Source organism: Mangifera indica, unplaced genomic scaffold (genome assembly GCF_011075055.1).
Source record: "Mangifera indica cultivar Alphonso unplaced genomic scaffold, CATAS_Mindica_2.1 Un_0002, whole genome shotgun sequence".
NCBI lineage: Eukaryota > Viridiplantae > Streptophyta > Magnoliopsida > Sapindales > Anacardiaceae > Mangifera > Mangifera indica.
The window spans coordinates 1,168,996-1,194,585 of NW_025401094.1; the positions used below are offsets into that span (position 1 = coordinate 1,168,996).

Here is a 25,590-nt window from a genome sequence, read left to right on the forward strand (position 1 = left end):
TCACTTTTAACCTTCAGAATCAATCCGATATGCAACTGTTAACGTCCAGAGCTAGTGAAGATGTTAAGCTCCGCCATAACACTTGCAAGCCTTTGTCCACAACAACTCTTCTTTCCCAACTCGAACCCCATCAAAGTAAAATCCAGCTCTTCATATTTCTGTCATAGCAATCACTCACACAACATTAGCAATAAAAGATTTCAACTAGACTTGCTTCAATTTTTTCACTCAAAATCGAGCCTTTGCCTCAACTGTTCCATCAGCCAGGGAACTTCCAGTGCTGGAGATAATATCCCACATGACCAGCACTTAAAGGTACAGATAAAAATATTTATTATTTATTTATTTGCAGCTTCTCTGTTTTGGACTTTATGGCTGAAAATTTAGTTTTTTGTTCTTTGTTGTCTCAGGAGAGTAAAGGGTTCTGGGATTAATGGAAGGTGAGAGCTTTTTAAGCTGAACTACAAGCTCAATCATCAATTCTTTTTTTTTTCTTTCTTTATATGTAGTTTTGTTAAGAAAAGAAAAGAACCCACCTGGCTGATGAGAAAATTACTGAGAGAAAAGGAAGAAGGGGGAACTTTTCGCATTGTGACTTGAATTTTTTGACCACTTAACTCAACTCAGATGGCCCTTGTATCTGCATAGGAAATTATATATTCGAACCCCATTGCAAAGTAAAACTATTGGTGATATACAAACTCCAAAAGGCCTTTGCTTTGCTATCTTTCGATGTTGTTACAGAACAATGCATTTAACATTCTTCATGTGCATAGACATCAAGTAGCTTCAAGAATCTTAAGCAAATATCACTTTCTGTTGAGAAAGACTCACTGTACCTATCACTCATCAACCAACCACACCCATGTGAATCTCCTCACAATTGCCTCAAACTCCAAATCTCTGCGCCAAACTAAACAAGTCCATGCCTTTGCACTCCACAATGGATTTCTTCCTAGAAGTGTTTCTCTCTGTGCCTCTTTGATCCTCCGCTATGCTGCTTTCCAAGAATCCAATGCTTGTTTCCTTCTCTTTGAACAGACTATTAGTTATTGCCACACTGCATTTCTGTGGAATACTTTCATTCGGGCTCTATTGGTTGCCCGTGTTCATGATGGTTTTGTTACCTATAATCGAATGGTTAGGACCAGAGTTCCGCTTGATAACCATACCTTCCCTTTTGTTCTCAAGGCATGTGCTGATAATTTGGAACTCCAAAAGGGTATGGAGATTCATGGGCATCTGTTCAAACTTGGTTTTGAAATGGATGTTTTTGTGGGTAATACCCTGTTGTTGTTTTATGGTAATTGTGGGCTTTTGGAAAATGTTAGGAGTGTGTTTGATGAAATGCGTGAGAGAGATATTGTTTCCTGGAATACAATTATAGGATTACTTTCGGTTAATGGCTGCTATGTGGAGGCGCTTGATTTATATTGTGATATGATTTTAAGGTCTGGGTTTAAACCAAACTCAGTTACTATTGTTAGTATCTTGCCAGTTTGCGGGAGCCTTGCAAATGAGGTCATGGCAAGGCAGATTCATTGTTTTGTTGTGAAGGTTGGGTTGGGTGTTCAGGCGACTATTAGTAATGCACTGGTTGATGTGTATGGTAAATGTGGAAATATGATGGCTTCAAGGCAAGTTTTTGATGAAATGGTAGAGAGGAACGAAGTTTCCTGGAATGCCGTAATTGCTAGTCTTGCTCATACAGGGTGTAACAAGGATGCATTAGATATGTTTAGGCTGATGATTTGTGCTGGGCTGACACCAAACTCTATTGCTATATCTATTATTTTACCTGTGTTGGTTGAAGAAGAATTATTTGGGTTAGGAAAGGAAATCCATGGGTTCTGTTTAAGAATGGGCATTGAATCTGATGTGTTTGTTGCCAACTCAATGATTGATATGTATGCAAAATCAGGCCATCAATCTGAAGCTTCCTCTCTGTTTCACAATATGCTTGTAAAGAATGTTGTTACTTGGAATGCCATGATTGCTAATTTCACTCAAAACGGGCAAGAGTTAGCGGCTCTAGAGCTATTAAGAGCAATGTCAGTACATAACGAGATACCTAATTCTGTCACTTTGACGAATGTTCTTCCAGCTTGTGTACGAGTTGGTTTCCTTCGTCCAGGAAAAGAAATCCATGCAGTGACCATCCGTATGGGGTTCAACCTTGATCTGTTTGTCACCAATGCTCTGACAGACGTGTATGCAAAATGTGGCCGCTTAGATCTGGCTCAAAGTGTTTTTGACATATCCTGTAGGGATGAAATATCTTATAATATATTAATAGTAAGCTATGCTCAAACAAGTGATTGCTCAAAATCCTTGAGTTTATTCTCAGAAATGGGTCTCAAGGGTATGATGCATGATGTGGTTTCCTTTGTGGGTGCTATATCAGCTTGTGGAAAATTAGCTGCAACCAAGCAAGGGAAAGAGATCCATGCAGTCGTGACGAGAAAGCTTTTTCACACACACCTCTTTGTTGCTAATTCACTTTTGGACTTTTATTCCAGATGTGGACGGATTGATATAGCTGACAAGATCTTTGTCAGGATTCCAAATAAAGATGCAGCCTCGTGGAATACTATGATTTTGGGTTATGGAATGCTTGGTGATTTGGACATGGCTATCGATCTCTTCGAAAATATGAGGGAACGTGGAGTGCAATATGATTCAGTTTCATATATTGCAGTTTTGTCAGCCTGTAGCCATGGAGGATTTGTTGAAAAAGGGAGGAAATACTTTGAGGAAATGCAAGCTCAGAATATTAAGCCGACACAAATGCACTATGCTTGTATGGTTGATCTCCTTGGACGAGCTGGCCTTATGGAAGATGTAGTGGAACTTATAAAAAATTTGCCCATCATACCGGAGTCCAATATATGGGGTGCTTTGCTTGGGGCATGCCGAATCCATGGTAATATAGAGTTGGGGTCTTGGGCAGCTGAGCATTTGCTTAAGTTGAAACCTGAACATTGTGGGTATTATATTCTTCTTTCAAACATGTATGCAGAAGCTGGGAAATGGGATGAGGCAAACAAGATTAGGGAATTGATGAAGTCGAGAGGGGCAAAGAAAAATCCTGGTTACAGTTGGGTTCAAACAGGGGACCAGGTACAAGCATTTGTAGTTGGAGAGTTAATGGAGAACTCCACTCCAGGTCTTTGGCATGAAGAACACGGTTAAATTTGTTAAAGAAATCTGAGTTTTATGGTTGTTTGCTGACGTACAAGTCTTGGCAGCATCAAAAGTGAACCAGAAAATTGAATAGCAGAAATTTTTTAAGTATCCAGAAGACGAAAAGGAGATGAATTGCATCGAACTTTTGCATAGTAGGTAGAGTACTTGATAGATAAGTACTCCTTTTATGGGTAACTTTCATCATTTTCAGTAAAGTACTCTCCAAATCTCCGAGCCTGCAAGAAATATTCTTGTGCACACACCAAGAAATAAAAATTTCAGATTGATTCTTTAAGTTTCTATGTGTCAAATAAATGTTTAAAATTGCAATTTTTTTTAATAACTTAATATTTTCTATCATTATGCAAAAACAATTGGGAACTTCTTTGTGAGTATTTGAGACTTTGAAAACATTTAATACTAATTGAAAAATATAATTATAACAGCTCTAGATAAATTTTACATTTACAATACACGGAAGAAGTGTTGAGTATATATAAATATCTTATATCGTTTAAAAATATTAATAGAAGACTAGTTAAATGGTCTATGAGTCCTAAATATCAAAATGTATTTTGGGTTATAATAGCATATTCTTAAAGATTTTGGAAATTGTCTCCAAAATAACGGAGAAAAGGGAAACGGCCAAAACTTTGACAATGTTTTTCCTTAGGAACTTACGGTGAAATGAAGTTTTTGTTTCCTTAGCTATATGTTGTAGACAACCAACATAGTATTTGAATCTTTCTTTATGTTTTCACCAGGCTAACTCAGCTGAAATCAATTCAAAGCTTGCAAAGCTTGGGCTTGCTCCATTGCTAGTAGCTAAATGGTTGTTTGATGGCGTTACATATACCGCTTTCTTTGTCTTGGCATTCCTCGGCTATGACAAAAGTTCTAGCAAGAACCCGGCCGCTAATCTCCAGGCACTTTTAGGGGTATGAAATACTTCACTTTCTGTATTTGTTGCTTGAAAGCTCTACTTTTTTATACATAGTTTCAAAGTCGTTCATTCAGGCTCAGTTATTCTCAACAGAAAAAAAAAAAACCATCTCTATCTATTTAAAGTTTCTCTGATGGTTTTACAAACCATACCTGACCTGTCAGTTCAACCGGCAATTGGCTGCTAATTCGATTGGGAGATGGTTCACACTTGGTATGGGTTTTGAATTGGGATGAACCCTAGTCAAACTAACCCAAATATGTTTGGTTCATGGATCAACTGTCGACTTAACTCGATGAAACCCATACGTTGACACCAACATCACGATGTTGTAAAAATAAGTTTTTTTTGTTTTCTTCCTTGCAATCCTGCGTCTCAGCCATCACATAACTTGGCAAACACCACCAGCATGGCATCAGCCTAATTTTTTTCATTTAACCTATCTTTTGACTATTATATGGAGATATTATGTGTGCACCATCAGTCCTCAGATTGTTATCTTGATGTGGACTAGGAACGACGTAACCAGGCCATTGGAGTTGCCGGAGCAGCAGCACTGGCTTCACTTGTCGACAAAGGTTTGAGGAGGATCCAAAACTATTTCAGGTTTCCAAATCTTGTCTATGCATTTGCCCCTGTTGTCTCCATAGTTGGTGCTTCATGTTTAACAGTCGTTGGCTTGGTCATCCTTTCCAGACGTTGAAAAAATTCTCTCATCAAAGAGCTAAAAATGAAGTGAAAGCTCCTTTTCTTGTGCTTGTGCTCGTAAATATTTTAGAAATTGTGTCATTTGATTCTAATATTTTCTGGCTGTTCTTTTGAATATAGAAGGAAAACTGTTGCTTAATCAATGTTTTTAGACACACAATTTTAGAAATTGTGTTAATAACATGTTTCCACATAAATAATATTAGAAAGAACATCTAAGATAGAATAACATCACTGCATAAAAGCTACCCATTTTCATGTACAGCAAACAAAATCCCTGGCATGTCATGCCATTTTGATCAAACTATGAAATCACCAGTTCATATGATACTCAGCTGCTGTTCTACTTTTTTGAAAATCTGGTGTCATACTACTGTAAATCGCCTTTAAAGGAGATTATTCTTGAATGCAAGTATCATTTTTTTGCAACTGAAGCAAAAAGAATGCTAATACAGAACCGAAGAACATTTTGATAGCATATCTCACAAAGTCATTGTCATCTTCATTGGAGATATTCTTTGAGGAAGATAGAGCAGTTGCTGAAGGAAAGGCTTCTAGTACTGCATCTGCCAGATCAGTGATGAAGGAAGGCATGCAGTTGAGGGCGGGTACATGTCCCCAGTGTTGAATGCCGGATTCAAGAGCCTTCATGTCAATCTCTTCAAGTGTTTCAATGTGCTCACTCATAAAACTGCAATAGTAAATTCTCCTTAGATAGCCATTTTAGTGCTTGTATCGACACATGAAATTGCTATTTTTGTAACTAGTCATTAGTCATATAACTGACTCGAACTGCTAGAAGACTCTTAACACCTTTCTGGGAGAACTTAATAACTGTAGGAATTAAACTTGATGATGAGGATAAATAAGACAGTGCTTATAATTCAAGGCAGACAAGAAAGATGGAAGCTAAAACTAAAGAAATTGGGTTTTAAAGTCAAACCTGGTATGCCAGAGTATGACCGTCACCAAATCCTTGGCTTTTCAACTTTCTGCACTCCTCCATCTGGTTTCTGTATGGAATACTAGCATTCTCAACATAATTGACTGGTACTAAAAAATTTCATTATCTTAAGTTCCACATATAAAAATAAGAAAAGTTGTAGAGACTAATCCCATCAAATGACCACAACCCAGGCAAGTCAAATTTTAATATATATGCTGATTTTGTGCTGCAAAAGAATCATATACAAGAAGAATATATCCAGAAATTAAACGCACCTCATCAAGCTTAGAGAACTTCTCTAACTCTTTCTTAATAAATTCAGCCATAGACTTCATGTAACCTTCTTGCTGATACCAGGACCGTATGATAGATACAGGCAGCCTTGATATATATGCATCTTCCCTGACATATCATTCTCACTCAGAAATTATTTATGATATAAAAATTTATTTACGACAGGCAAGCAATTAGAGAATATTCAAAACAGAAGCATTCACTCCAGAACACAGATGCTTGACCCAGTTGTAGAGATAGAGAACTGTATCAATATCGGTATGACAAATTAAATAGGCATTACAGCTTTATCAGCAAGAGGAAGGGAATTCAGTACCTACATAAACAAGCACAAGTGCGTCCTCCGCTAAGTTTCTATCGGCGTGCAACCTTGCCAATCTGAAACTGCCCACCTGTTTGTGATATTGATAATGCATATCATTAATATTGCAGTAAGGATTTTGATCGTTGCTATTTCAAGGAAAATTTTAATGAATCAAAATTCAACAGACTATAAATAGCAAAAAATATCTAAACCTCATCACCTTGTCTGCATTTCTTTTCCTGCTACAATTCCATGCTCTGTATTCCCCTGCATTTTTTGTTACCATTTTCTGATGTGAAACCAAACAAACTATGTTGTGATTATGGTAAGGGGGCATCAAGACATTCAAAAAAGAAGAAAGTATTTTACATCCAAATATTGTTCAAATAGTATAAATATTTACAATTGAATTGAATTATTACATAAACGTGCCAAACTCTTGCATTGGTAGGAAATGAACTTTAATCAATATAAAATTAATGTTAAATTTGATTCTTATTATAAAAATTTCATGAACAAGATTCAAACCAGTATGCATTGCAGAATCATGTCTCAGTTGATGTATTTCAGGTAATCCTCCTGCTCTTACTTCTACTACAATTTATTACACTTCAGATTTTATCAATCTGTAGATAATTAAATCAAAGTTCATTTGTTATAGAAAAGACGGCTCAACCTAACTAAACCCACCGCATTGATGGAAAATGAGAAAACTAACAAACAACAGTAACAAAAGTTATGATAGGAGAGAAAAGCAGGACACACCACTGCCATGAGCACACTTCTTTGTCGAACTCAAGGTGTTAGGTTTGTGGAAAATGGTATTGATAGGGAGCCTAATGCCATTGATTTTAACGGGAAGATCTTCCTTGGCCTTTTAGAAAAGTAAAGATAATTGTGGGGGTGTCTCTACAAAAAAAAATATATAAGGCAAAACTAGCATTTAGGTTGCAATATATTTAAAAAACTATTAAAAAGAAAACCCAGCGCCAGCCAGATATCCCCTTATTTTTGATAAAATTAAAAAAAAAAAACCCTTAGACTTGCAAAATTATTGTTAATTCCCTTGTAGAATTGCTTCTCTTCCTAAGAGCTATATCATATCAGCAAGAGTGTAGAAATTTCAGTACCTAGATTATGACAACAGTCTCCTTGCTAAATTGCCACTTGCATAGTGATATTGATAATGCATTATCAATTACCAAAAAAAAAAAAGATCATGCACAATCAAAAAAACATATAGTTGGTATTCTTTTCTTTTTAGGAAAAAATCAATGGAAACTATTGATGAACATGATTCACGCCTTTATAACATATAGCAAAATAAGTCTCTTCTTTTTCTTCGAATTCAAAATCAAAGGAAAAATTGAAGATACAATCATAAGTATAAAAAAATTTTTAACTTACTATAAAATATAACTACTCAAACAAGAATAATAATTTGTTATTGAATTAGTGATACATGATTCATACCATTTAATTGAACCTTGCTAATTCTCTTGAAAAACAAATCAGACTTCCAGACAGTATATGACTACTTAAATAAACATATTGTAAGAAGACAATAGCAATTATTGTGTAAAAATTATTTTCAAAAACAAGTTATTAAAAAATTAATAATTGTTTAAATTAAGAACTAATTAATTCACACACCTAAACAAATCTTTGTACTGTAGGGTTAAGGTTACGCATCCATTGTCCTCCTATCTTAATCAATGGATGTATCACAATATTGTTGAGCTTTGGTGTTAGTTGTTCTTCATAACCAAAGGTCTTCATTATCGGACATCTATAAATCTTAAGTGTATATAAAACTGGTACATATCCGTAGTTTTGAATGCCGCATTCAAGAGGCAACTCCCTGTACTCCATGTCAATTGTTTCAAGTGTTTTTATGTGCTTACTCACAAAGCTACAATTGTAAATACTGTAATTAATTTAACTTTGAAGATAGCCCATTTAGTGCTCATATTGACTACGAAATTACTATTTTTGTAACTATTCAAGTACCTGACTGGAAATACAAGAAGACTCTTAACACCTTTCTAGTCGAGCTCAATGAGAACTTCAACATTGTCGAGCTTCAACCATTGGTGTAAGTGCCCAACCTAATGATGGAAAAAAAATATAAGAGATCAAGAAAGTCCATAACCAACGGTTGCGACAATACACGCAGACAAGAAAGATAAATCTAAAACTTATGAAACTGGGTTTTACTGTCAAACCTAGCATGTCAAAGTATGATTTTTGTCAAATCCACAGCTTTTCAAGTTCTGCACTCCTCCATCTGGTCTTATGGATCACTAGCATTCTCAACATAGCTGACTGGTGCTTCATGGGCACTAAAGAATTTCATTACCTATAGTTCCACATATAAAAGTCAAAGAAAAGTTGTAGAGATTAATCCCATCAGATATCCACAACCCAGGCAAGTCAAATTTTGATATATATACTGAATTTTGTGCTGCAAAAGAATCATATACAGGAAGAGTATTTCCAGAAATTTAAATGCACCTCATCAGGCTTAGGGAATTTCTCCAGCGCTTTCTGAATCATGTCATCCAATTGTTGATACCAGGGCCCGTATGATAGAAACAGGCAGCCTTGATATATATGCATCTTACCTGGCATATTATTCTCACTCAGAAATGGTTTATGATATAAAAATTAATTTACTACAGTCAAGCAGTCAGAGAATATACTAAAACAGAAGCAACACCTAAATATTCTCTCCAGCAGACAGATTCTTGACCCAGTTGTAGAAATAAAGAACTGTGGATAAATCCTTTTCTGATACAAAGTGAGTTTCATCTTATTTAAGCTAGGAACACCATCTTCTCTGTTGATGCAAACGTCCGCCTTTTCTCCTTTCTTGTTCATGATTATTTCCTCCATATTTGATCATTAAGTCATTTGAGCTTACATGTAATAATGAGAATACATTGATGGCAATTTGTTAACATGCCTGTTTTCAAGCTTGTTTTCCCCTAAATTTTGCATCACAAATTTCAACCAAATGAATGTTTTCTTAATACTCCATGTTCAAAAACAAAAGAATTGTATCAGTATGACAAATTAAATTGGCATTAGAGCTATATCAGCAAGAGTGAGGGAATTCAGTACCTTAATTAAACTAGCGTATGACAAATGTCTCATCTTCCTAAGTTTCCATCAGCGTGAACCTTGCCACACTGAAATTGCCCACCTGTTTGTGATATTGATAATGCATAACCATTAATATTGAAGTAAGGATTTTATTCCTTGCTATTTCTGGGAAAATTTAATGAATAAAAATTCAACAGTACAAATTGCAAATGATATCTAAAACCTCTTCAGCTTGTCTGCTTTTCTTTTTCTGCTACAATTCCATGCCCTGTACTCCCCCGCATTTCCTGTTACAATTTTCTAATGTGAATCTAAACAAACTATTTTGTTGTGATTATGGTAAGGGGGAATCAAGCCATTGAAGAAAGAAAAAAGTATTTTACATCTAAATATTGTACAAATAGTATAAATATTTACAATTCAATTGAATTCATATATAAGCATCCCAAGATCTTGCATTGCTAGGAAATGAACATTAAACACAATTCTGACTTCGATTTATTAGATATTAAAATGCCTCTTGAAGTTCATTAATCAATATTAAGTTAATGTGTAATTTCATTGTGTTCATAAAAAATTGATGAATCTGATTCACACCAGTAAGCATTGCAGAATCAAGTCTCAGTTGATGTATTTTCAGGAAATTTTCACTGCTTTTTCTTCGCCTTCTTCTTCTCCTCCTCCAGCTTCAGCACTGTCTTTCGTTATTTAAACAAAAGAGAAACATCTAATGGGAGCTGTTTCAAATTTTGAACACATGGATGCCGCCATAATGAGAACATATCTCAAGCCCTGCATAACAAGGACCTACGCCAGTGAAGCCCCAAGTCAGCTCAACCAAACTAAATCCACCGCATTGATAGAAAATGAGCAAATTAACAAAAAAGAGAATCTACAGTTATGATAAAAGAGAAAAGTGCAGAGCATACCACTGCCATGAGCAGATGGTTTCGACGGGAAGCCTAAGGCCGTTGATTTTAACAGGAAGATCTTCCTTGGCCTTCAAGTAAAAGTAAAGATAATTGAAAGGCAAAACTTTTATGTAGGTGACAATAAATTTATAATATTAAATAAATGTACCAGAGCCAGCCACTTTGAATAAAATTATCAATGGACCCCTCGATAGTTGTAAAATTATTTTCCCTTGTAGAATTGTTTCCCTTCTCTTTTATCAGTAAGGAGGCCTTAGAGTGAGGGAATTTCAGTACAATTTCGTTGTTTCCTTCTAATTTCCTCCTGCAAAACAAATCAGATTTTTAGATAATTTATGTCTCTAACTAAATAAACATGTTTTAAAATTTTTATTTTAAACACATCTTATTAATAAAGTATTTACAATGGTTTATAATGAACTACCAATTAATTCACATACCTGATTTTTCCTGAATAATCGTTCGACTGCAGAGTTAAGGTTATCCATCCATTGTTCTTCCTTCTTAGAATTGTCTAACCAAACTTCGTTGAGGTTTGGTATTAGTTGTTCTCCACAACTAAAAGTCTTCATCTTTGGACAAGAAAATATCGAAAGTTTCTCCAAAACCGGAAATTTAATAGAATATGAGCCTGAGCTAAAACAACTAAGGTTATTTAGACTTCTAAGATCCAAATTGTATAAACTAGGAAACGCAATTCTTTCTACTGATGATGATGCTTCATCATTTGTGATTATTTCTTCCAATATTGAGCATCCACGTATTTCAAGCCTTCTAAGCTTCACCAGGCTTTTGACTATGGAGGGGGTGAAGAGATTTTTCAATTTATGGCATCTAATTTCTATAGAAGTTAAGTTTCCCAAACTTGCGGAGGTTGTGGTGAGATATTTCCTTGGTGGAATTATTTCCTCTTCTTCTTTCATTATGAAAATCTCCTCTAAATTGTCACAAAAAATTATACTCATTTCTTCCAAACGAATAAGACTTTGCAATAAATCTCGTGAAAATAGCTTTACTAACTTTGGGCACCCCAATAATTTTATTCTCTTCAAGTTGCAAAGGGTTATGTATTGAGTTTCACCTTTCCATATATGTGCCATGCTTGGCAGATAATTCAAGTCTAGTTCCTTTAATGAGGAAAGCAACTTCATTTCTCCATATGCCTCCTTAGGCTCTTTACAATCAAATATATGTACCACTGATTCACACTTACTTACTTTTAAATATTCAGTTTGTTTAATTAACAAATTCTCTAAGCAATTAAGCAATCCTGAAATCATAACCTTATCATCATTTGAGATCATCAACTTTTTTGAATATTCTCTTGAAGAATCCCTAAACTCTTCTTTTGCACGATCATCTACAAGACCCATTATTATTGTAAAGCTTGATAAGTTTTTGAACAGTACATCTTTATCTATTAAGAAATTCAAGTTTGGGATAATAATTTGCAAGCTAGTCAGTTGAGACAAAGATTGTAACTCAGCAAGCCTTGTCAATCTCAAACCCTTGACATCTCCTTCAGAATCCCAATGCTCAAAACTTTTTAAAAAATAAAACTCCTCTAATTTACATAGAGAGGATATGACACCATGTGCTATTTGTTCAAGCTTTTCACAATTGTTCAAATCTAATAACCTCAAATGAGTTAATTGAGTAAAAGATTTTGGGATCTTTCTAACATTAGAGGCATGAAGGCTAAGAATTTCTAGTTCACTTAGTTGCCCGACAATAGATAAGCCATCTAAGTTGCAGCCATCTAAGTTGCAGCCATTTAATTTGCAGCCATCGATCTCATCATTGTCTCAGTTGGTGTTTAATCCTTTTCACTTTTCTGCTTTTACTTTTTCTTCTGTAAAAATAGTAGTGTTTTTAAGAATTCAAAATTCAAAGATGTAATTACAAATATAAAATCTTTAAATTACTTCAACAAGAATAATAATTTGTTATTGAATTTATGATACATAATTCATACCACGTAGTTGTTTCCTTGCAATTTTCTCCTGCAAAACCAATCACAATTTTTAGATTATTAATGTCATACTGCTAACTAAACATATTTTAAGAAGACAATACAATTTATTCAAAAATATTTACAATTGTTTACAATTAACAATTATCTAATTCACATACTTGTTCTTCTATGAACAATTGCTCAACTGTGGAGTTCAGGTTACCCATCCATCGTCCTTCCTTGTGATTAAGCATAACTTCGTTAAGCTTTGGTGTCAGTTGTTCTCCATAGCTAAAAATCTTCAATTTTGGGCATGTACTTATCCGAATTCTCTCCAAAATTGGAAATTCAATAGAATATGAGACTGAGCTAAAACAACCAATGTTTCTTAGCCATTTAAACCCCAAGTAGGACAAACTAGGAAAAACAATCTTCTTTGCTAATGATGATGATACTTCCTCATTTGTGACTATTTCTTCCAATGTTGAGCAAGAATATACTTGAAGCCTTCTGAGCTTCACAAGGCCTTCGACTATGGAGGGGGTGAAGAGACTTTTTAATTTATTGCATCTTTGTATATTTATAGAAGTTAAGTTTCCCAAACTTGGGGAGGTTGTGGTGAGATCTTTCCTTGGTGGTATTATTTCCTCTTCTTCTTTCATTATGAAAATCTCTTCTAAATTGTTACAATCATATATCTCCATTTCTTCCAAACTAATAAGACTCTGCAACAAAGATTGTGAAAATAGCTTAACTAACCTTCGACACATCCGTAATATTATTCTCTTCAAGTTGCAAAGGTTTATGTATTGAGTTTCACCTTTCCATATATGTGTCATGTTTCGCAGATTTATCAAATATAGTTCCTTTAATGACGAAAGCAACTTTGTTTTTCCATATGTTACCTTAAGCACTTCACAATCAAATATATATACCACTGATTTACACTTGGCTACTCCTATAGATTCCGTTTGTTCAATTACCAAATTCTTTTGGCAATTAATCAATCCTGAAATCAAAACCTTATCATCATTTAACATCAACAATTTTCTTGAATATTCTTTTGAAGAAAGCCTAAACACGTTTGTGTCAAAATCTTCTACACCACCTATTATTATTGCAAAGTTTGATAAGTTTTTGAACGACACATCATTATCAATTAAGAAATCCAAGTTTGGGATAGCAATTTGCAAGCTAGTCAATCTAGACAAAGATTGTAACTCAGCAAGCTTTGCATTGCTTCTCAAACCCCCCTCACCTCCTTCCGAATCCCAATGCTTAAAACTTTTTAAAACATACAACTCCTCTAATTTACATAGAGAGGATATGACACCACGTGCTATTTGTGCAAGTTTCCTACAATTGTTCAAAGCTAATAACCTCAAATGAATTAATTGACTGAAAGATATTGGGATCTCCCTAACATTAGAATTATTAAGGCTAAGAATTTCTAGTTTACTTAGTTGCCCGATAATAGATAGGTCACCTAACTTGCAACCATTAAGATACAATGTTGTAAGATTTGCCAGCAAAGAAAGTGACTCTGGCAGTGACAATAATTGAGTTTTACTCAAGTCTAAAACTCTAAGATCTTTCATGCCTTGAAAGAAATTGTTAGGGAAAACCATTTTAGAATTTCCTTGCAATAGTAAAGACTGTAACTTTGGGCATTCCATCACATCTGGCACTTCTTTAATATCATTTGACATTAATGAGATACATGTGAGATCTTCATATGTATCTCTGTTTGGCCACTCTTTTATACCAATGCCAGCTTTGACCAAGAATATTTGGTTGTATTTAGGTGCTATTATATGTGCAACATCGCGTACAACATCATGCAATTTCACATACTCTTTCATAGAGTAGGGATTTTTCCCATAAATCAAGAGAAAAAAAGAGGCCAGGATACTTACAATAGCATGTGCTCTGTGTCTAACATCCTTCATTGTCTCAACATTTTTGAACCACCTCAAAGCCACTCCATATGTAACTAAAACTTCAATTGGGATTTTAAAATCCTCTGGAAATATGCTACAAAAAAGAACAATGATTTTGCATTCTCGCTTTCTAGATATTTGATGCTCAACTCCAAAGATGAAATCACACTTCCTTGCATCCCTGGGATATCTGTTGGAGTAGACGTTTTTAGTTGTCGTGACGCATCAATCCACACATGCTCATTTTTGTTTTTTAATGCCCTTGCTATTGTCACGATTGCAATTGGCAAGCCATCACATTCGGTGACTACTTCTCTTGCGATTGGACTCATGACAGAATTTTCAACATCCATTCCAACAACCTCCTTGAATAGCTCCCACGATTCCTGTTTTGATAAAGTTCCAACAATAGATATTTTGTTACAATCCATCTCATCACACACATATTTGCTTCGAGAGGTAAGCATGATCTTACAACCTCTATGGTCCTTCCCAAAAGGAATACCAATCTCCTCCAATTTAATTCTTCCCCAAACATCATCCAATATTATGAGGATTCGTTTCTCCTTCTTAATTCTCTCCCACAGGAAACTTGCTCGTGCCGATTCAGGATAATCGGGTAATGGTTTCTGATCTAGCACATAGACAATTTCTCGTTGAATATTCAAGATATTTGGAGTTTGAGACACAACTGCCATGACTACTGAATCATACAACTTTTTTCTACAGCTAGTTTGCCAACTTGTTTCACTAGTGTGGTTTTACCCACACCCCCCATCCCACATATTCCAATTATGCTGACCTTGTCATCTTTCAAGGCCTCCATAATTTCATTCTTGATTGATTCTCTGGATTCAAAAATTCCAGAAAATCCAACAGTTGGAACGATAATGCTTGAAGGAGGAAGAGCAGGCTGAGATAGAGTTTGAAATGTTCCACCTTCTTGGAGCTTAGTGATCACCGTTATCTTCCGCTTTGCCGCCTTGCTGAACCGGTAACGCGATCGGACATCAATACACCACCCTTTGAAGCACATCTTGTTCACATTGCGTTCATCCTCCAAAAACTTTTCTGCTTCAGCAGAGACATTATCAACTTCAGATATCCAGCTTTGGACATCAGGTAAGATAATTTCTCTGTTTCTTTCAGCAGCATCAATTCTCATTTGCATGCTGTCTCTGGTAGCCTTGAGTTTCTGAGCTTGCTTTTGTAAAGTTTCGATGTTGTCATTGTATTTAAGCAGGTAGCCAATCTGACGTCCTGCTGCATCAAACAAGCGGGTGAAAATAATTTCAGAAATTGAACTAACAGATGAAGTAACAATTTCCATGATGTAAATTTTGAGTGTTTTTGGTTGTCGAGAGATTGAGGATGAATAATGATTGATAGAAGGTAGGAAAGAGAAGAGAATGGCATGTGATTCATCTCTTATAATTCTTTTAAAAGTTATTCTTTTGTTTCATAGCTACTCTACAAAACAGAGTCAGGAATCGTTTCAACTATTCTACAAAACAGAGGAAAACAGAGGACATTTCATGTATACCTATATGACTTAAACAATTTACAAATTTCCTTTTGGTATTTTGGAATTCATTTATACTTGAATTGCCTCTCAAGTCTTCTTTGTTCCATCTTTGCCTTTGCTCTCAAATCAAGGCTACTTGCTTAATATTCTCTTCTTTTATAATTTCCATAGTATAAAGAATATGTGTATGCAGATTGATGTATTATTTCTACCCGAAAAGAAGTTAATAGGAGTTAACATATTCAAAAATTAATAACTCTAATATTTGAAAATGTGTTGGATATAATATATACAAATTGTTTCCAAACTAAAGACTAGAGAAAATGACTTGTATATATTTTGATTTATTTCTACCAAAGGCGTTTTCATTGGATACTATCTTTTGCTTTGATTGTCTCCGATTTGGAGAGATTGAGGATGAACAATAATGAAAGAATGTAGGAAAGAGAGGTAAATGACACGTAATTCAACTCTTAAAGAGAGATTCGAATCCTCATAACAAACTTAAGAATCTATTATGACAAAAAGGAGAAGAATTACAACATCAAGCAATTGAAAGAGAAAAGAGAAAGGCTTTGAAAGTATAAAAGATTTCATATAGAAGAAGCCTTGGGTCTCAAGGCTTCTTTGGTTCTAATATAATTGAAAAGATTATTCTTTCCTCTCATTTTTTGCTCTAATTCCAAAAGGCTTTGCTCTCAACTCAAGCTTAATATTATTTTCTTTTCTTCTATAATCACTAAAGTGTTGTAAAGATCTTATTTTTATTCTGAAAGCACTTAATATGATTCACTGATTTCACAAGCCTACGCATGAGATAGATTAGATTAATTAAGAGATAATCAATTTACTTTACAATTTTAACTATGTTGTATATGTTGAAATAACATGGGCATACATGGATTAAATTTGTTAACCTTTTAATAAAAAACTAGGTGAATGTGTAATTCAAAAAAAATTTATTTTGTAAGTCTAATCTAATCATTCGAAAACGGGTCAGTATACTTCATATTGTAGTTTTCAAATTTAGGTTATAAGGTAAATTAATGTAACTTATTAGGCTTTTGATGAGAGAGGCCAATTAACTCTTTTAATTTTAAATAAAAGGAAGGTAGAAGTCCCCTTCTCCGATTGATAAAAAACACATAACATTTTGGCACCCTTTTTGCATAACACATTCTGAAATTGGGAAGGAAAACTTTGCTTGAGGATTGACAATCAATCCTTCCTGCATCAATTTTCTTAACAGATGGCACAAACATGATTGTCTTAGTCCCTAATTTATGAATATAAATGATTCTATTTCCTTTTGTAGCTCTTGGGTTTTTTCTTTTCTTGATAATGAGAAACCCCACCTGACCCCCCAGGTTTAGTGACCAATAAATCAAGAGTATTATCTCAGTATGCTCCCAAATGATTTATACCAAAGCTCTCCACCTTGGAAGCCCACCCCTTGGAGGCTACCTCTGGATTTTGCTTCAGTTTCTACGCCCTGCAACTCCTGCACATTCACGGAAGTTTTAGATCCCAGAGAACTATTTGCACTCTCTTCAGCTTTTGTTCCCTGCAATCCATCTGCAGTTACCTGGTTACACAACACTTGATTCAGTTCAGCAAGAAAGCTAAGCTCTGATTTCTCGACACTTTGAAGTGACACATTCAGTCTGGCTTGATAAAAACATTACTATTATTTTCACATAAAATTAGCAAGTACTATTCTAATTCATAGAAAACCAATTTCTGTACAACCTTATATTAAAGTTTCTATAATATCAATTCGATAATGTTAAAAGAACATGTACGATATGTTAAAAGAAAAAGAAGCAACAGAAATATGCTTGTATTGATTATTTCTAAGTATCACCAAACAAATTCTTTTCACGCATAAAACAAAATCAAGAACTGTGTTCAACAGATCTATTCCCTAATTACGGTAAAAATAATTCCCCCCATTGTCTTGTACAGTAAGCAAAATCCTTGCCATGTCTTGGAATTTTTAAAAAAATGTTACTGTGTTTGAAACTTTATTTGCTGAAACTTTTTTAGAGATCAAGAAAGTCAATGAACAACAATTGTGACAGTATTCGTAATTACGGTCAGACAAGAAAGATGAATCCAAAATTAATGACACAGGGTTTAACAGTCAAACCTGAAATGTCAAAGTATGATTGTTGCCAATTCTGTAGCTTTTCAAGTTCTGCACTCCTCCATCTGGTCTTTTTATGGATCACTAGCATTCTCAAAAGAATTTCATTACCTATAATTCCACATATAAAAGTCAAAGAAAAGTTGTAGAGACTAATCCCATCAAATCACTAAAACCCAGGCAAGTCAAATTTTAATATATATATATATATATATACTGATTTTTGTGCTGCAAAAGAATCATATACAAGAAGAGTATTTCCAGAAATTAAATGCACCTCATCAGGCTTAGGGATTTTCTCCAACACTTTCTGAATCAAGTCAGCCAATCGTTGATACTAGGGCCTGTATGATAAAAACAGGCAGCCCTGATATATATGCATCTTCCCTGGCATATTATTCTCACTCAGAAATGGTTTATGATATAAAAATTGATTTACCACAGGCAAGCAACTAGAGAATATAGTAAAACTGTTAGACAGTTGGCATTTTAATTTCAGCATATTATTTTTTAATCAGTTTTTTTTCAGTTTATGTTCTTTCATTTTCTCTCTTGACTTTGTCAAGGCTTAGTTGCTATTTTTTCTGAAGTTAGTGGCTGCATATGGGTCAATTAATGGCAGCATTTTCTCATCAGTTTTTATCCACTATGTTTAGTGGCAAGTTCAGTTTTTATCCACTATGTTTAGTGGCAAGTTCAGTTTTTTATCCACTACTTTTAGTGGCAAGTCTTTAGGGAAGTATGTTATTTTCTTTGTGTATAAATTCTGCAATCAATGAAATAAAAGTATGCTGAGATTTTTCATTCACTTTGTGCTCCTGTTTTTTCAATTACTATTGCTCTGCTTTTTCAACAGTGGTATCAGAGCTGCAGTTGATCTTACAGGACCAAAACACCACTTTTAACCCATAATACAAATGGCATCCAACAGCCTACCTTTAAACCCTCCTATCATCTTTTCTGGTGAAAACTACCACATTTGGTCAGTGAAGATGCAAGCTTTTCTTGAAGCCTATGATCTCTGGGAAACTGTGACTGAAGACAAACCAATTTCTCCTTTACAAGCAAATCCTACCATGGCTCAAATCAAATCCCACAGTGAAGAAAAGGCAAAGAAATCCAAGGCTAAGTCACTCATTCAGAACTCAGTGGCAGATAGTGTTTTCTATAGGATTATGGCTTGTGATTCTGCTAAAGAGTCTTGGGACAAGTTGAAAGAAGAATACCGAGGAAGTGATAGAACACGCCAGATGCAGGTGCTGAACCTGAAGAGGGAATTTGAGTCATTAAATATGAGGGAGGATGAAACAATTGGTAAGTATGCTGATTGAATCTCTGTCATTGTTAATAACATCAGATTACTTGGTGAGGAATTTGCAGATAAAAGGATTGTGGAGAAAGTGCTTGTAAAATTATCGTTAATTTCCCTTGTAGAATTGTTTCCCTTCCTTTTATCAGACAATAAGTAGGCCTTACAGTGTTTGCTCACTGAATTCAAAAATTAAAGAAGCAATTAAAATATAAAATCTTTAAATTACTCAAAACAAGAATAATAATTTGTTATAAAATTACTGAAGTGTCAAAATTGTTAATTTTTATAAAAATTTATTTACAATCAACAACTAATTAATTCACATGCCTGTTTCTGGTAATGTTCTTGTAGTCATTGCCTTGAAATTTTCTCCTGCAAAATAAATCACATCTTTATGTCAAGACAATGGCTATTCTCATGCCAAAATTATTCACACACAATTTAATAAAAAACATATATACAATAGTTTATGAATGAAACTATACATACAAACAAATTGTACAAAATTTTTTGTATAAATTGAGGTGTCAACTTATGATTGGGTGATACAATTGTTTACTTTTTTTCTCACTTTAAAATTATCTAATAAAGTGTTATTACCGTATGTTTAAATGATCTCTTTGTATATATAGTATTATTCATAATTTATAATGAACAACTAATAAATTTACATGCCTGTTCTTCAAAGAATAATAGTTGGATGACAGAGTTAAGGTTATCCATCGATCTTCCTATATGAGTATGAATATTCAACATGACTTCGTTGAGCCTTGGTGTCAACAGTTCTCCATTACAAAAGATCTTCATATTTGGACATCCAAATATAGTAAGTGTCTTCAAAATTGGGAATGCGATAGAATATGGGCTCGAGCTAAAAGAACCAAGGTTGTTTAGTCTTTCAAGCTTCAAGTAGGACAAACTAGGAAATATAATCCTTTCAAGCTAAAAGAGCCTTGGTCTAATGTTTGAGAAGTTAGAAAATCTTAATTTTCAAGGGTATGCCAATAGCGATCAGGCAGGATTTTATGATGATATGAGAAGTACTTCAGACTAACTGTTTACCTTTGGTTCCGAATGTTTTTCTTGGAGCTCTAAAAAGCAAGACGTTGTAACTCAATCCATAGCAGCGGCTGAATATGTTGCTGCCATAGGTGCTATGAATCACGTTTTATGGTCGAGGAAGTTGCTATCAGATTTGAAGCATGTGCAAGAAAAAGCCACAAAGATTTTTGTTGATAATCAAGCTACTATAGCTATCTCTAATAATCCTGTGTTTCATGGCAAAACGAAGCATTGTAAGATCAAATTTTACTTTATTAGAGATGTTCAGAAAGCAAGAAAATTGTTTTGGTGCATTGCGGAACTGATGTGCAACTTGTTGATATTATGACTAAAGCTTTGTCAAAGACTAGGTTTGACAAACTTCGAAGGAAGATTGGAATTTGCAACAAAAGAGGCAAGGAGGAGTAAAGGGTTTGATGCATCTTTTGCTGACAGTTCAGCAAATCATAACAATAAAAATCACAACTGATTTTAAGTTGTGTTTGAATGCTTCAACTGATTTTATGATGCATCTTGGTTTATTTTTGCTAATTTGTAGGAATCTTTCTTGATTTAGTTGTTAAATTTTCTTGCATAAATTGAAATGTTATCAATGAAGAAATTATCAATTCAGCTTTCATCAAATACTTTGAATGATTTTTTGGTTCGAAAACCAACAAAATTTGATCAATTAAGAGAAAAGCAATTTACTTCACAATTTTATTTAAAGAACTTGTATAAATGAATAAATTGAAGACATGATATCAACCTCATGAAAACTTGTATTAATCATAACCTTCTCTTCTCAATCTCAATATAAATAGATAAATAAATAAAGAACACAAACCTCAACATTTAACAAGAACAGTAAAACTATTCTTGAAAAATTTTAATACATAAACTAATTTTGTTCTGTAAATGAACCATATAGAAAAAGAGTCTCCACTAAGTAAATTCACCTCCTCAGGCTTTAAGAATTTCCCCAACTCTTTCTGAATCAAGTCTGTCATAGACTTGAAGCTCCTTATCTTCTGGTCCTCCAAGTTTCAGAATTAACACTCCAACCTTATCTTCGGGGGCATGTGAATGGGATTGATATTCTGCAGCATTTTTACTGTATGTGCTTACTTCAACTGCGCCAAACATTTTCCCCACTAGATTTCCCTTTTGAGCCCCAGCAATGCTAGTTCTCTTAAAAGTTGAATCAGAATTTAGATTAGCAAGTGCTTGAGAAGAAGTTTTGCTGAGATCATGCAAGTACCTGACCTGCTAATAGCAGAAGTTCACTTAATCATCGTCTGTAAGTATAAATCATCAAATAGAATCCATCAAAGTTTACCCCAATAGAAAAATAGAAAACATATGAACAAGCAATGACCATATCATTGAAAGTTCTACAGCGAAATCATGTTCTAAAAATCACCCAATAACATTAAGCAAGAATCTCACAACGCAAAAAAACTTGCAGAATCATCCAAGACATCGCTGACATGAAGTCCGAAAAGAGAAGATTTTGAGGCATGGATATAATAGAATATATATTGCTTCAGAACACCAACTTGGTAGGCTCGTAGATTGTTGAATTCGGAAACTTTCCCTATACAAGAAGCAAAAGTTGCCTGTAAGCCTGTCTATTGGTCTCCCTGTAGTCCAATCCAACTGATGACAACCTCATGCCACAGGTGGCATTTGATTCATCAACAGCAAGAACACCACCCGCTCTGCAGCCCTAGTGCCCACGCAGGTTGGTTGTGCACTAGCTCTCTACTAACCCTAGGCTAAAATTGCAAGAATGCCTCCATTTTTAAATAAAACAAACTAAATCCTTCCTATATCCTGGTATTTTGATCAAATTATGTTCTCATGTTTGAAACTTCATTCAATGAAATTGCTAGCTCATATGAAACTCAACTACAATTCCAGTTTTTTGACACACTACTCTAAATGGCCTTTAAAGGAGAATATTCTTGATTGCGAGCATCAATTTCGGCGATAACAGCAAAACAAATTCTAAAATAGAACCAAAGAACATTCTGATAGCATATCTCGCAAAGTCTTGGATGTCTTCATTGGAGATCCATGATGAAGGAAGACATGCAGTTGAGGGTGGGTACACGTCCCCAGTTTTGAATGTCGGATTCAGAAGCCAACAGTCTGTACTTCATGTCAATCTCTTCTTAGGTTTCTAAGTATTCGCTCACAATGCTGCAACAATAAAAACTACAATTAATTTAGTTCTGTAGATGGCCATTTTATTGCTTATATCTACCTGACTGGAACTGCAAGAAAATCATACGGGTGGGAAGTCTTGAAGAAAATGAATGGGTAAATCGAAACAGTGACGAAACGATGTCATTTATAAAAATGAAAAGAATGCCACTATATAATGTTGGCTAATTGTACAGATTAAGAATAATTGGAAAATACAATCAACTTTGCTCTCTGTTTTTCTCTCTGCGTATTCTTGGTTCTCTCTAATTCCTCTCTTCTTTTTTTATTGTGAATTTCTTCCTTCTGGTTTGCCTTCTTCCTTCATCATCTCTTCTTCAAATAGTTCAGTCCACATCAGAAAAGCCCTAACACCTTTCTGGCTGAGCTCAACGAGAACTTCTTCAATGTAGGGCTTCAGCTATTATACCTCCTTCCAACATAGACGTTGACGGGTAAGTTCTTTTCTTCCACAGCCATTCTAAGTGCATGTGCCTGCAACAAGTTTTTCAAATTACAAATGCACAATATTACAGACAAAATTGAAGGACAAAAATGAAAAAAAAATACAGCACAGATTTTCTAATAAAAAATTTAGAAAAAGAAAAGAAAATAGATAAGGTGCAATCAACAAACATGGCCCAAACATAAACAGTGCCACAAATAGCATGGCATATCAACCGCTCATCTGTTATTTTACACAAAGGTGAGCCACCTCCGATGGACGCATATGCTTCTTTACTGTTGGGAGCTTGTAGAACAGAAATTAATTTGCCAAGGGCCGTCGAAGAAACTGAAATAACTTGGGAAGGTGTATGATGTCTATTAGGATCTCAAGTGCAAAGTGTGGGACTTGGATCCCACATTGGAAAGTATAGACAACTAGTGTAGGGTTTATATGCTCTTAGACTCTCTTATTTTAATAACTAGCTTTTGAGATATGATTTTTTTAAGATTCATATCATTTAGTATCCTAGTCATCCTAGGGCCAGTAAGGATCTCAAGTGCGAGGTATAGGGCTTGAATCCCACGTTAGAAACTAGTTTATATAGTTTTGGGTTCCTCTATCTCAATAGCTATCTTTTGAAATGTGATTTTTCTAAGATTTGTATTAACTCGTTTTTAAGGTGTGGTTTTCCTATTTGCATTAACTTCGCTTTTGAAGTGTCGTTCTCCTAATATTCATATCAATGTCTTAGGATCCCAAGTATAAAGTATAAAACTTGGATCTCATATTGGGTTTTCACATTTCACTAGTTAGCTTTTCAGATGTAGTTCTCCTAGGATTTGAACAAATGTCCTTTGTCAATTAAAAAAAAACAATTGGTGTAAAATTAACATTTTAAAGAAACAAATAAAAAAGAGATAATAATTTTAAGAGCAGAGAAAGTCTGCAAATAAATTTAACAAAAATGGCTGAACATCGTGAACTGTCTCTGGTCCTCCAAGATTCAGAAGTAACACTCCAACCTATGGGATTGATATTCTGCAATTCCATTCTGTGTTTTCCCCTGGATTTTCCATTTCAATTTTCTATATCAATCTAAACCAATTATGTTGTGATTATTGTAAGGGGGAACCAAGCCACTGAAGAATGAAAAAGGCATTTTAATTATTGTTCAAATAGTATAAATATTTACAATACTCAAGGCCACCCCTCGTCACGCATGCCACTTGTCTTTGTTTTCTAAAATTTTCAGGTCCACCGCCGATTCCGACGTAGTTTGGGAGCGCTTCTTGCCACCTGAGTGCCAATCCATCATTTCTAAGTTTTCCAAACTCACGTTGCCAGATTTGCGTTCCAAGAAGGAGCTCTTTCGCCACCTCCGTGAACACTCGATTCTCACCGATGATGGGAAAAAGGTTTGCTTTCACGATTTTGTTTCTGGGGTTTGAATTTCAGGAGATTTGGTTGAGAATTTGTAATTTTTTTGGGATCTGAATTTTTTTTAAGTTGTTTATTTGTTTGGTGTGTGAATAAAATTTGTCGATAGTATTACTTGGTTAAACTTTCTCATCTTATATCCCAAAACCCTGTTTGACATAACGTTATAGGGCCAAACTTTCAGAAGAAACAAAGTTTGGTCATTTTAATTGAAAAAAGCGGCGTTAGTTCAATAACTATAGTTGTTGTAATCCCTAATTGAATATGGAAATTTTAAGCTAGTTAATGGCCTTGACCTTGGGGGAGGATCTCTAATCATTCAAAACATGTTGGTCCTAATGTCGTTCCTTTTCCTTGGATAAGCAAAGTGGGAAGATATGTTGCATGATATTTTCCAGGGACCTCACGATTACGTGGGGTAATATTCCCACAAATTGGACATGGACCTCTCCTCCTGGCGCACGGTTTATATCTCAGCTTTTTCTTGTCGCTTGTAGTTTTATCCGGACTGTTTTTGGATAAGCTTAAGTTTATTCGCAATTTTACAGGTTCCCAGAGTTTGATGAGCTTATACGTGTACGTTCGCTTGAGATAAGTGGAAAGATTAGTACTGGCATTTTGTCACCAGGGACAAATTATGCAGCTTATCTTGTGTACAAGCCAACAGAAAAGCCTTACGGGTTTGAAAATCAGACAGTAGAGGTCAGTGTTGGACTTGTGGGAACTGAAAAGCAAAAACGATCTGTATATTTGGATGCAGTAAGTCCGAGCAAGCGAGATCAGTTAGGGATGTTTCATAGTTTTGTTGATCACGGCCTCAGTCTCGAGTTCCCGGCATCTTGGGCAAGAGCGGATTATGGCCATCATCCTAGTCTTGTTTATCGCACCCGCAGAGTCAAGCGGCAGGCATCTTTGGCAAAAGAGGATGATGGCCATCATCATAAGAAGAGAGTAGATGACTGGCGTAAAGTCAAGTTAGGTGACTTTTACAATGCAGGAGATGAAAACGGTGAATTGGAAATGCGTGTGGAGGCGAGGAGTGGTGACTGGATGGGTGGCCTTATTGTTCAAGGAATTGAGATAAGGCCAAAGTAGTTTTACAGTAAGATTTTTCTCTCAAGACAACTAATTGTAAAATATTTTTTTGACAGGCAAAGCTTC

At 34.9% G+C, this 25,590-nt stretch overlaps 2 protein-coding genes and 1 pseudogene across 3 annotated transcripts; 2 read left to right on the forward strand and 1 right to left on the reverse strand.

Moving 5' to 3' along the window:
* Nucleotides 1-7: 7 nt before the first annotated feature.
* On the forward strand, nt 8-5,614 carry LOC123205189 (pentatricopeptide repeat-containing protein At4g14170-like). Of its 2 annotated transcripts, XR_006499811.1 has the most exons (4): nt 8-315; nt 411-3,342; nt 3,951-4,124; nt 4,644-5,614. XR_006499811.1 is itself a non-coding variant. In XM_044622119.1 (2 exons), exon 2 carries the CDS (start codon nt 733-735, stop codon nt 3,190-3,192), a length of 2,460 nt encoding a protein of 819 aa, XP_044478054.1. In that variant the 5' UTR covers nt 8-315; nt 411-732; the 3' UTR covers nt 3,193-3,481. The 2 variants fall into 2 exon arrangements, 1 of the variants encoding a protein (XP_044478054.1); XM_044622119.1 differs by lacking the exons at nt 3,951-4,124; nt 4,644-5,614 and having other exon boundaries at nt 411-3,481.
* Nucleotides 5,059-24,304, reverse strand: LOC123205249 (annotated as a pseudogene).
* LOC123205191 (F-box protein PP2-B1-like) lies at nt 24,256-25,543 on the forward strand. Its single transcript, XM_044622121.1, has 2 exons — nt 24,256-24,407; nt 24,978-25,543. The coding sequence occupies exons 1-2, from the start codon at nt 24,394-24,396 to the stop codon at nt 25,522-25,524; spliced, it is 561 nt and encodes a 186-aa protein (XP_044478056.1). The 5' UTR covers nt 24,256-24,393; the 3' UTR covers nt 25,525-25,543.
* The last annotated feature ends 47 nt before the right edge of the window (nt 25,544-25,590 follow it).

Coding starts and splice junctions, on each gene's coding strand:
- LOC123205189 (XM_044622119.1), top strand. CDS start 733: ATGTTGTTACAGAACAATGCATTTAACATTCTTCATGTGCATAGACAT.